Source organism: Myotis lucifugus, unplaced genomic scaffold (assembly GCF_000147115.1).
Source record: "Myotis lucifugus unplaced genomic scaffold, Myoluc2.0 scaffold_15, whole genome shotgun sequence".
Taxonomy (NCBI): domain Eukaryota; kingdom Metazoa; phylum Chordata; class Mammalia; order Chiroptera; family Vespertilionidae; genus Myotis; species Myotis lucifugus.
In genome coordinates, this window is record NW_005871063.1 from 3,534,456 (window position 1) to 3,546,580 (window position 12,125).

Sequence of the window (12,125 nt, forward strand, 5' to 3'; positions counted from 1 at the left end):
CGAAGAAACCCTGACTGCGACCTGGGAAGCACCGCGGGGGAACATCGGAACATCGGAGAAGGGGTCCACCGAAGCTCGCGAAAGGGTCCGCTGAGGCGGGTTCGCAACCGGAGCCACTCCGGGCTGCGGAGCACCCAGCGGATCCCACGCCTGGCACAGGTGTGGGACCCCGTCCTTCCTGTCCTCGCAGAGGAGTCCTCGCGTGGTGAGTATGCGGTGAGAACGTTTTTTGTTCTTTTTTTTTTTTTTTTTTTAGATCACATTCAATCTCCGTTCTTATCGGGAGATGGAGTAGCGCCTCGGAATATCTCCACGCAAACCCTTGTCACGCCTTCACTGGCTGAACCCCAAAACGGAGTGGAGAAACGAAGCCTTCAGGGCTTTGATTTCCAGAATCGATAAGTCCAGATATGGGCTGTAGACAGACATGAGCTGCGGACAGATATGAGCTGCAGACGGACATGAGCTACAGACCAATTTGGAATTTGCTCTTCAAATGCGCTAAGTGATACGCGCTACAAACTAATTGGCGCTTCATGCGCTGCAGAATGATAAGCGCTTCAATTGCGCTAAAGGCTGATAAGCGCTTCATTTGCGCTACAAGCCAGTAGGAATTGCAGCGATATATGAGCTGCAGATTGATTTGCGCTTTAAATGCGCTACAAAATCTGAGCTGCAGAAGATTAGCGCTACAAAAATGATCGCACTACAACAGCGCTTCATCGAGCTACAAGCTACAATGCACAGGAACTGCAGAGGTACATGAGCTGCAGAACAATTTATGTCCTCAAATGCGCTACAAACTAATAACAGCTGCAGAGATATGCAAGCTGCATTGGCGCTACAAAGAAACCAGATGTAGAGGGATATAAGCTGCAGAGTAAAATTACTCTGGCTTCTTAGAGGGGGGAACCCCACCCTTTGTCTCTAACATACCTTTTGGAATGGTTCCCACTACGTTTTTCTGCAGGTCGGTTCTCTGCGCGCTGGTGGTGGTAGACAAAATGGAGCCCCAGGCAAAAAATTAACGTTTAACATTCTGCCACACCATTCCTGCTATAGAGCAGTGGAGTGGAGGGGCCCTGACTTGAGTGTAAAGGGGAATATTTTGGTGGTGGCAGAGCGGGCTGCCTTGCCTAGTTGCGCTTGATTGAAGCGGCGGTGTAGTTGTAGTGATGGCGCGAATCCGCGTCCAGCAACAGTTTGTGGAAACTGTTGGTTTGCTTAGTATTGGGGAGGGATTGGATCTGGAGGGGATCGCTCTTGTTGCATGAAATGAATCTGGCTGTTGGAGACTGGTGGGAGGGGTGTCGGGAGGGGGGATCCTGGGAGAGGCTTGCAGCCAGTCTCAGACCTGCCCCGCCCATTCTAGCGCGCCTTCTCTGCAGTATCGGCTCCAAGCCGGCTTAGCGCCTCCTAGCGCCTACTGCGAGCGCGCCTCCTCTGCAACGCGCCTCCTCCGCAGCGCGCCTCTTCTGCAGCGCGCCTCCCCAGAGCGCGCCTCCTTGGAGCGCGCCTTCCCGGAGCGCACCTCCCAGAGCGCGCCTCCCCAGAACGCGCCTCCCTGGAGCGCGCCTCCTAGACCCTGCCTCCCCCCCACACCTCACTCTGAGCCCGCCTCCTCTGAGGCGGCTCACAAGACCCCGCCTCTCTCAGAGCCCCCGCCTTTGAGGTGGCTCCCCCAAACCCCGCCTCTCTAAGCCCGCCTCCTCTGAGGTGGCGCCCCCCCAGCCCCGCCCAGGCCCTGCCTATCCAAAGCTCGGCCCCTCCTCTGAGTTGGCCTAGGGCCCCGCCTCCCCAGAGCCGCCTGCGCCTGCGCAGTGTGAGCTACCCCCCCCAATCAGGCCCATCTCTGCGCATGCGCGCCTTCACTACCTGAGCCTGGCTGCACAGCCCCGCCCTCCTGCGGTTTCTCTGCTGCGCGGTTTTGCTTTTTATCCACAAGTGTCTAATAAATATGAGAATAATAAGGAACAGTTAATAATAATTATACCTGAAGTTCATAAGCACTTTTTATAAGTGCTTTGCATATTAAGTAACATAATCCCACAATTTAAATTCTTGATAGTGGGTTTTAAAGGATGCTTCTATGCTGACATGGCTGGCGCCTCTAAAGGCAATCCAACTAAATGTTATTACTACAAATAAAAAATAAAATGTTTTAAATACGCCAACATTTAAGATTGTTGGTTTTGTTTTTTGTTTTTCTTTTTGCGACATTACTGGATTTTTGTGGCGGTACCTGCTGGAACCCCATGCCTTGGTGGATACAAAATAAACGACTTGAACTGTTTCATAGGAGGTTAAAGTAGCTTACTGGTGTTTGGCCTCTGGGCGAGGATGAGGTGTTTATTTGTGTGCTCATGAAGCTGGATTTTTTTTTCTTGAAACTCTAGGATATTAGCTCCGGCTAACTTGTCTACATATTTATTAATTGTGCCTGGCATATGGTAGGCACTCATTAAATATGTGTTAAGTGACCAAAGTAAATTGTTTTGTTCGGTGTTTTCCTTGGAGTCTGCAGGATTTTTCTGGTGTCTTGCTCCTGGCTCTTTCCTGTGGTATATTGCTTGCCTTATCTCCCTTACATTTAACAGGATCTTTAAAAAAGTATGCATCTTAAAACTCCAATGTAAGCTGTAATTATAATACAACACAAATAAATTAATTTAAAATACTCAAAATAATTAGCTATTTTTAAAGTAAAAAGCAAAAGCTAATTATTTAAATTCAGGGTGGATGGATTATTTAATGGTACATAATTGTCATTTAAAATTTAAAATTTGTGTCATGTAACAAAGTGGTTACATTACAAAATATAGATTGATTTTAACTGGCATTATTAAACATCATTTTAAAACAAATCCATACTTTATTGCCAGTCAGATGTACCATGTTTACGTTTCTAACTAAAGGAAGAAATTTTAAAGCCTGGTTCTATATATTATAAACCATGAACCAAGACTTTGTCATGGGAGGGATTTGGGGGCTTTGGCTTCCCAAAATCTGTCACATCCCACCCCACCCCCAACAAGTATACAAACATGTACTTATCATAATTACAGCTTTCAGTAAGTCCCCTTTTACCCACATTGGCACCCTGACCCGCTCCCCCTCCTTGGAAACTTTGTATCTGCATTTTAAAGAGGTTCAAAGCAGTGGTAAAAACATGTGCATATTAATGAACTTGCATTTCACAAAAGTACACATAGTACTCAAAAAGAAATTTGGACATTTGAAAACATAAAGCAATTAAGAGTTGCTTAATGAAGTGTCATTTCCTAACAGAATGTTTAATGTACAGCGGTTTTTGGTGTGTTTGGGGAATAAACATTTTTAGAGGTCATCCTGAAGAGGCAAAGATTAAACAAACGTACGTATTTCTAAAAAGACTAACACGAAACTCTTTTTCGTATGTAAAAATGTCACCTGTCCCAGGTGACTTGGCTTTATGCTGGGTGTCCTTTCAGGTTTTAGCAATGGGGCCTCTTGACCCCTGTCTCCCCAATCTGGCCCCGTATTAAGGGGGCATTTAAGGAGCTATCGATCTATAATTCAAATCCAGTCACAATGCTCCTGTTCCCTTATTAATCTGTGCTCCAGTTGCTGTTAAAATGTTTTAAAACTTTCCTTACACTGAAAGTTAACCTACCTGCCCACTACCCTATCATCTTTTTTAAGACTTCGAGTCCCACTCCAAAATTACAGTTCCTGAGAGTGGGGGCTGAGGCCTGATATTAGTAAAGGTCAGGGGTCACAAGCTGGTGACTAAATAAGGCCCTGAATTTGTTTGACCAGCACTGGATTTAAATTTTTTTAAAGAATTGAATGTATTTGGGAGGGGAGGCATGTATCCCCCAGTTACATAGCTGCAGCCCCTCCCTATTGTCTGAACTTCAGGTCTCTTCTCGCTTTTCTTTTATCTTCCTGTCTACTAAAAACATTTGAATTTTAAACCCTTATTGATCTTGTTTCCCTAAACAATTCAGTGATTATTTGCTAATTTCCTAATGTGTTGTTATTTCTGACCTACCATTGTGTTTTGCAGATGTTAAAACCATCAGACCTGGGCCTCAATAAAGCCAACTCACTCCAGTGACTGTGATTGACATGTAGGTTAACCTCTCTGACCTGGGTCAGTCTGCACCAGGCCTTTTCAGAAGTCTGTATTTTCACACTCTGAATATCTAGATGACAGAAATGGCACCTGAGTCACCTGACCTGTGCTTATTGGTTTTTTAATGGTACAATAAAAATCTTTATTCCTTAACTTTAATAAACAAACATTACATTATTTGGTGACCTTATATTCTGAGTGTCACCAATACAATTGTCTTTAAGGTGTTGGAAGTGAAACTAAATATCAAACTAAGGTGTGTTAATTGCATCTTCTACTTTTTTAAAACTTAAATATTTTACCTTGAAGGTCATTTATTCATTATTTTTATAGCCTAAGTTATTAAGGTAATTAAATAGAAAGTTAAAACTATTAAAATGGCACAGTAAATCTGTCCCTTAAGGACTCTGCATGCTGTATAGCCACTCCTTGGGGAGGCCACACCCACAGCAAAGGGCACAGGGCATATAGGGCGGCAGTTTTCCAAAAGTGAGAATTTAATGATCATTAAAGAAATAATTGAAAAGTTAAAATAATTTAATTACATACATTTACCCCTGTATTCGGGAAGAATATAGGCACTGTGTGATGATTTATTGTATGTGTGATTTATTGTCACCATACACATAATTAGTACATTTAGTCTCTTCTCTCTCATAACCCCACCCCCACACCAGTGAACCTGAGGCATTCAGCCCTATCCCACTCTCAATTACAAACTTTCGAGTAGGGCTGCACTGATAACTCATTTTAAAAAGCAGGGGTTGCAAACTGGTGACCTGCAAATCAAATGAGACCCTGGATTTGTTTGACCAACACAATATTTTAAAAAATATTATCTTTAGGTGGGAAATGCATGCCCAGATCATCATAGTGGCAGACCCTCCCTGTTTTAATTCCAGCCTCTTTACATAGAAAGTAAACGTTTCTGCTTTATTGGTAACTTTATTAATATCAGCTAACAGTTATTGAGAACTCACTATGTGCTTTACCTGCATTATTTAATTCAATCATTATTCTAAGTTTGAGGGGTACTATTATTGGGCTATATATATATATGTATTGGCCCAGCTCCTCCTAGGAGGTAGCAACTGATATTTGTTAATTGCCTACATAATAAGGAGGAAAACTGATATACACATGTTGCTGCTCAGTGCCATTTCTGTCCCATAGGAACTTCTCTTTGGGAAATCAAATTATGGCCAGAAAACTAATTTAGACAATCCTATGGGTTTTCTGGCGGGTTTTTTGTTTATTTGCTATATTATATTACCTGTAACTTCTTTAATAACTTTTAAAAACAGTTAATCATTTTGGCTTTCTTTTGTGTAATTTATTTGGTAGCCATCTTACCTTGAACGTTTCTTGCTCTGCTCTCTGGATTCAAAACAACTTGTTTGGAGTGTCTTGGCATTCTTTTATAGTCATGAAGTTAAGCAGTGTACTGTTGATACAGTTATGTATTATTGAATCATAATGAATAGGTGATTTTTGAGGAGAAAAACACTTGAACATCAAAAAGAGGTGTTTTTCCCATTATCTATTGTTTCTTTGTAGGGGTTTTGTTTATTAACTATTAATGTAAGCAAGTAAAGTTGTCCACTACGCTGACAACTGTCCTTTAGTAGACACTTTAAATGCTAAATTCTTCTTTTTATTGTGCTTCTTTGACTGTATGTGTTGAATTATGCTTTTATCCTCATTTACAGAAACAAAAAGCTTTTGAAAACAAGAAGAAGAAAGGGTGGACGAGGAGGCCAGGATCCAGGCCTCCATCCTCACAGAAGTGAAGCGACAGCTGGGAGGTCTCCTCCCACCCCAACCTTCACCCTGGGGCCCGCCGACTGCCCACCACCTCCTCCTCCTCCCCCCCCCAACGACCCCTCCTCCTCCTCCAACAACTGCCAAAGGGATCAGGGCAACCCCAACCAGGACCGCCGGCGGCGGGAGAACCTCTCCCAGGAGATCAACGACCTTAGAGAGAAGGTCATGAGGCAGTCCGAGGAGAACAACAAGCTGCAGGACCAGGTGCAGAGGCTCACCGAGGAGAACTCGAACCTTCGCGAGCAAGTGGAGCCTGCCCCCCAGGAAGAGGAAGAAGAGGAGGAGGAAGAGGATGAGCTGGAGCTCCGTGGCGCCGCAGCGGCTGCTGCCCCACCCCCTCCCGCCGAGGAAGAGGGCTCCGAAGACCTCCCCGAGAAGTTCGACGGCAACCCAGACATGCTGGTGCCTTTCATGTCCCAGTGCCAGATCTTCATGGAGAAGAGCACCCGAGATTTCTCCATCGATCGCGTCCGCGTCTGCTTCGTGACCAGCATGATGACCGGCCGCGCCGCCCGCTGGGCCTCCGCGAAGCTGGAGCGAGCCCACTACCTGATGCACAACTACCCAGCCTTCATGACCGAGATGAAGCACGTCTTCGAAGACCCCCAGCGGCGGGAGGCCGCCAAGCGCAAGATCAGACGCCTGCGCCAGGGCATGGGGTCGGTGGTCGACTACTCCAATGCGTTCCAGATGATCGCCCAGGACCTGGACTGGAACGAGCCCGCGCTCATTGACCAGTACCACGAGGGCCTCAGCGACCACATCCAGGCCGAGCTGGCGCACCTCGAGGTCGCCAGGTCGCTGCCCGCGCTCATCAGCCAGTGCATCCTCATCGAGCGAAGGCTGGCCCGGGCCGCCGCCGCCCGCAAGCCGCCGCCGCGCGTGCTGGTGCTGGCGCGCAGCCACCACCAGGTGGACCCCACCGAGCCCGTGGGCGGGGCGCGCATGCGCCTGACCCAGGAAGAGAAGGAACGACGCCGCAAGCTGAACCTGTGCCTCTACTGTGGGAATGGAGGCCACTACGCTGACAACTGTCCTGCCAAGGCCTCCAAGGCTTCGCCGGCGGGAAACTCCCCGGCCCCGCTGTAGAGGGACCTTCAGCGACCGGGCCGGAAATCATAAGGTCCCCACCAGATGATGCTTCATCTCACCTGCAAGTGATGCTCCAGATTCACATCCCGGGCAGACACACCCTGATCGTCCGAGCCATGATCGACTCTGGCGCCTCCGGCAACTTCATCGATCACGAGTACGTCGCGCGACACGCCATTCCTCTGAGGATCAAGGACTGGCCAATCCTTGTGGAAGCGATCGATGGACGCCCCATAGCATCGGGCCCCGTTGTCCACGAGACGCACGAGCTGATCGTCGACCTGGGCAATCACCGGGAAGTGCTGTCCTTGGATGTGACTCAGTCTCCGTTCTTCCCCATCGTCCTGGGGGTGCGCTGGCTGAGCACACACGACCCCAACATCACCTGGAGCACCCGATCGATCATCTTCGACTCCGAATACTGCCGATACCACTGCCGGGTGTACACCCCCATCCCAGCCTTCCTCCCACCAGCACAGCCGCCCTTCTTCTACTCGATCGAGGGATTCAGAGTTTACCAGCCCGTGCGGTACTACTACGTGCAGAACGTGTACACTCCAGTGGATGAGAACGTCTACCCGGATCACCGCCTGGTGGACCCCAACATCGAGATGATCCCTGGAGCTCACAGCATTCCCAGTGGGCACGTGTACTCGCTGTCCGAGTCCGAGATGGCCGCTCTGCGGGAGTTCATCGCCAGGCACGTGAAGGATGGCCTGATCACTCCGACCATCGCCCCCAACGGAGCCCAAGTCCTCCAGGTGAAAAGGGGATGGAAGCTGCAGGTCTCCTACGACTGCCGTGCTCCCAACAGTTTCACCATCCAGAATCAGTACCCTCAGCTCACTGTTCCAAATTTGGATGACCAGGCGCACCTGGCCACCTACGCTGAGTACGTTCCTCAGATTCCTGGATACCCCACGTACCCGGCCTACGGCACCTACCCGACCTACCCAGTCGGATTCGCCTGGTACCCAGTAGGAAGAGATGGACATGGACGCCCGCTCTATGTCCCCGTGATGATCACTTGGAATCCTCACTGGTACCGCCAGCCTCCGGTACCCCAGTATCCGCCGCCGCAGCCGCCGCCGCCTCCACCGCCGCCGCCGCCGCCGCCCTCCTACAGCAGCCTGTGAATCTGTCAGATCCTTCAGGATCTCTGCCCTCAACGTGTGTTCCTGGGCAGCTTCTCAGTCAGTGACTGTGTGCTCACCTGGGCCCCTGTATCTTCAGGCCAACCTGTCACCTCTGAAGAGCCACGGAAGGTCAGGGCCACCCTGGACTGGCGCACAGCCTGAAACCACCCAAAGATCTCTGGGAGCCACAGAATATTGACCAACAAATTACCTTTCTTAACTGCCAATTCTATGTAAATTTCATAAGTTGACCTCCCAGTACATCTCGGAAATATTTACGGAGAAGCTGATGCCAACACACGAAATGCTGTTTTCTCTACAGAGGGGGAGACAAAGAGGAGGAGGATATAACTTTTCTTGCAGTTTCGGTTCTCTCTTTATATTATGGGAGGACCGCCGCCTTATGAAGGAAGCCACAATGAACTGGTGCAGTATGAAACGGCTTCCGTGATCTTTCTGCTGCACCCTTAGAGACTTCACCATCTTCAAACTTCTCTTTCGTGATTCTGTTATTTCTCAAGGAGCAGCAACTTGACCAGTTAATTCTCCCGGGAGCAGGCCAGATCCCTGCAACAGGAGCACCTCGGGCTGGAGAAGGAAGTGCCCTTTCAGATGGACTCTTGCATGTTGCGTGTGCCTTCACATGTGTACCCACACTCATGCCTGGGGGGAATGTCTTTGAGGAGGAGAAATTGGGGCACAGGAGACTGTCTTGGGGATATGGACTTCTGTAGTGAGCTTCAAATCCGGTTGCCAATGAATAAAAAGGCCTCAGAAAACAAGTCAAATGACTCAAAGCAACAGACAACCCAAACGTTGTCTTCAGTCCAGTGACATCATCTGGGGTCTCCTGGGGCCTGCCTGACTTCCTTTAGCCTGGTCCCTTGCTGCTGCTACCTTGAACTGTTTGTCTAACCTCTCTTTCTGTTTAATTCCTTACTACTGCCATTAACCCTGCTACAGGATTTGTGTCATCCTTCCTGCCTGGTTGCTGAGGCTCCATTTTGCTGCCACGCGTGGAGAAGAAAGAAGCAGGATTCAAGGAGTGTGTTTCTACACACAGTCTCCAATTGCCAAAACACCCCTTAAGCAGTAGAAAACAATGTGACATGTATATATTTCTAATTGCCTATCAGGAAGAGGAGTTTAATGGTGAAGTTTCATTGTTTCATCAACATCATCTTTCACTATTCATTATCATTCACCCTTATTCTTGCATGTTTAAATACTTAAATATTTTAGCTGTAGATTAGTGGTATCCTTTTTAACAACTTTAGAGTGGGACTGCTCATATTATTTCCATTGAATTACAAAGTACTATTCAATTCTTACTATGTTAGAGTTAAGCTAATTAAAATCGAGTAAGTAATGTAATGTAAAATACTGTGAACTTCTCTTAACAAACACTGTGAATTAGAGGCTCCTCGGAACTGGAGTTTTGTATAATAGTTCATCTTGTTCATCTTCAACCTTTTATTTTAACATCATATGTAATTTTAGTTTTATCAATTAGGCCTCTAAAAAAACACACACACACAAATATGCAAATCCAAAGAAGATACCTAATTGGCTATTTACTCCAAAACAACTTTCTTTTTCTTTTTCAATGGAATCAGACAACTTGTCAGTCACTCATGTGTTTTTAAAGTACGTCATTATTTTTTAAATGGTGCATTTGTGCTTCTGGACTATTTTGAAGCGTCACTCGTTTACCTCAGATAACAATCCATCCTCCATATCTTTGAATTCAAGTTGTGTTGTGTCAAATTTACAGTTGTCAATTGATCTTCAAGCTGCAGGGGGCCTAGAAATGGCTCATTGTCTGCAGCCCCAACATGTGCACACGGACATTTGCCATCACTGCAAGCAAAAGTCTGGAGACGTTGGCCTGTGACAACAACGGTCAGGGAGTGCACGGATGAAGTCCCTGACACACATGGCTGTTTAGTAAAGCTTGTGAAAAACTTTTGGCAGTGTGCACTATGTTGTATTGCTATATATGCTGTCTATAAATGTAGGTGTTAAAGATAAGTGATCTCAAATTTATTGTTCTGTAGCATCAGAATTTTAATAAGTTTCCTTTCAATCAATTGATTTAATTTGTTGCTGTTGATCAAACTTATGTTAATTGGATACTTTAAATTTTTGGGGCATTTTCCAACAGATGCCTTTATTCTTAAAGAAAAGAGCAAAGTAATTAAATTTCTAACGAAATTAGGGAGCAAAATAAAAACAAAGTAGATAAAGCAATATCAATTATTAAACAAAGCCAATAGTCAACCCTTTGAAACAAATTGGCAAAATTGATTGACTTTTGGCCCAAATTCAGAGAGTTAATTAAAAAATCAAGGAAGAAGAAGGAATGAGCTCCCATTTTTAGGCAAACTTGGAAAACTAGCTAAGGTCATCTTGCTAGAATATTGAAGAAGTTTACATACGTTTCTGAAGGGTCAATTCAGTTTGAGCAATTAGGTATTTGTAATAGATGCTGGAAAATGAAGAATTAGTTTGATTAAATCCTGTGAGGTAGCACAGCGAACTAACAGGTGCACAAAAAGGGGCCACATCTATAGAGTGCAGTCTGAATTTCTGTTTAAGTTTGCAGGTACCTCTTAGACTCCTGAATTGATCCAGTTGTCATCTGCCACAGACATTTAACATCAGATTGAATTTCAAGATTGGCAACAGAGAACACTGCTGGGAAAGACCTGAGCGGAAATGAAAGACCACCTGCAGAGATGAAAAGCCAGTGGGAACCAAGCTACATTTTCATCTAAGGAAGAGCACATCTTGTGGGAAAGTTCTTTGTTGTTTCAGATTGTAGAATGCTATCGAATTGGTCTGTGGAAAATTGCATTGTTACTATTTCTTTGTGTAATCACTTTAATGAATAGGGGATATATATAATCATAAGTAATTTTAGGGTGGGAGGGATTAATAAGTAATCAAGTGGGTGGGATTAGTTAAACAGCATGATTATATATTAGATATCTCTATAAGTAGACGTGTGTACTTGTGATCCTTTATCCTGTGATTGCTACCTTTAATAATTTCTAATAAACTCGGAGGGAACTGCAGGGAGATTAGCCTATTTAGGGTGACTGGAACATGGAAAAAAACCCTAGTGGGATAAAGTTCAAAGGTGATCAAATAGATCATTTAATAGAGGCTCTTTGCCTTGGGTATTAACTCCAGGGATTAAGATTGTGAGCAAAGTCTTTAGTGAGTTACAGGGTGGATAGATACCCTTTGAGAAATTGTTGCTGAAATGACATTGATATGATGTATGGTGAATAGTCATGGAAGTTATACAAAAATGGTGCATAAGAAATGGAAGTGATGAGTAAGAAAAGTTGCTCCCATCAGTCGCCCTCCTCTTTACCTCTTCTCCCTACCCCTGTCCCACATCCCTATCCTTCCCCATTATTATTGCTGTATTCTCTTTACTCTCTTTCTCTCAAATTACTAATATTCATGTTATAATAAATTCAATTAATAAAGATTTAGTGGTTAAGTGCAAATTGTGTCCTGATCATTTCAGCGTCCAACACCATCAAGGGAACAGGGTGGGGAAGAGGAGGGGTGAGGGAGTGGACACAATGGGGGAAATGGGGGTGGAGAGTGTGAGGTGAGGGAGTGGATTGGGTGGCAAATTGGGTGGGGGGAAATGAACAAGTTGGGGTGGAGAATGTGAGGTGAAGTAAGGGAGCGGATAGGGTGGGAAATTGGGTGAGGGGATGGACAGGATTGGGGAAATGAACTGGGTGGGGAGTGGACAGGGTAGGGAGTGGTGGGGGACAGAAATGGAGAAATTGGGAGGGTGGGGCAGTAGGGTTGGGGGATATGGGAAGAAGGGGTGTTGAGTTGAGTGTAAGTTTCCAAGTTGGGGAGGCTGGTGAGAAAGTGGGATAAAGAATACATTGAGCCCAGCCAGTGTGGCTCAGTGGTTGAGCATC

General features: G+C 45.9%; 1 protein-coding gene across 2 annotated transcripts; it reads left to right on the forward strand.

Annotated features, from left to right (window-relative positions):
* On the forward strand, positions 1-11,457 carry PEG10 (paternally expressed 10). Of its 2 annotated transcripts, none has more exons than NM_001291327.1 (2): positions 1-216; positions 5,827-11,457. In NM_001291327.1, exons 1-2 carry the CDS (start codon positions 212-214, stop codon positions 7,028-7,030), a joined length of 1,209 nt encoding a protein of 402 aa, NP_001278256.1. In that variant the 5' UTR covers positions 1-211; the 3' UTR covers positions 7,031-11,457.
* The last annotated feature ends 668 nt before the right edge of the window (positions 11,458-12,125 follow it).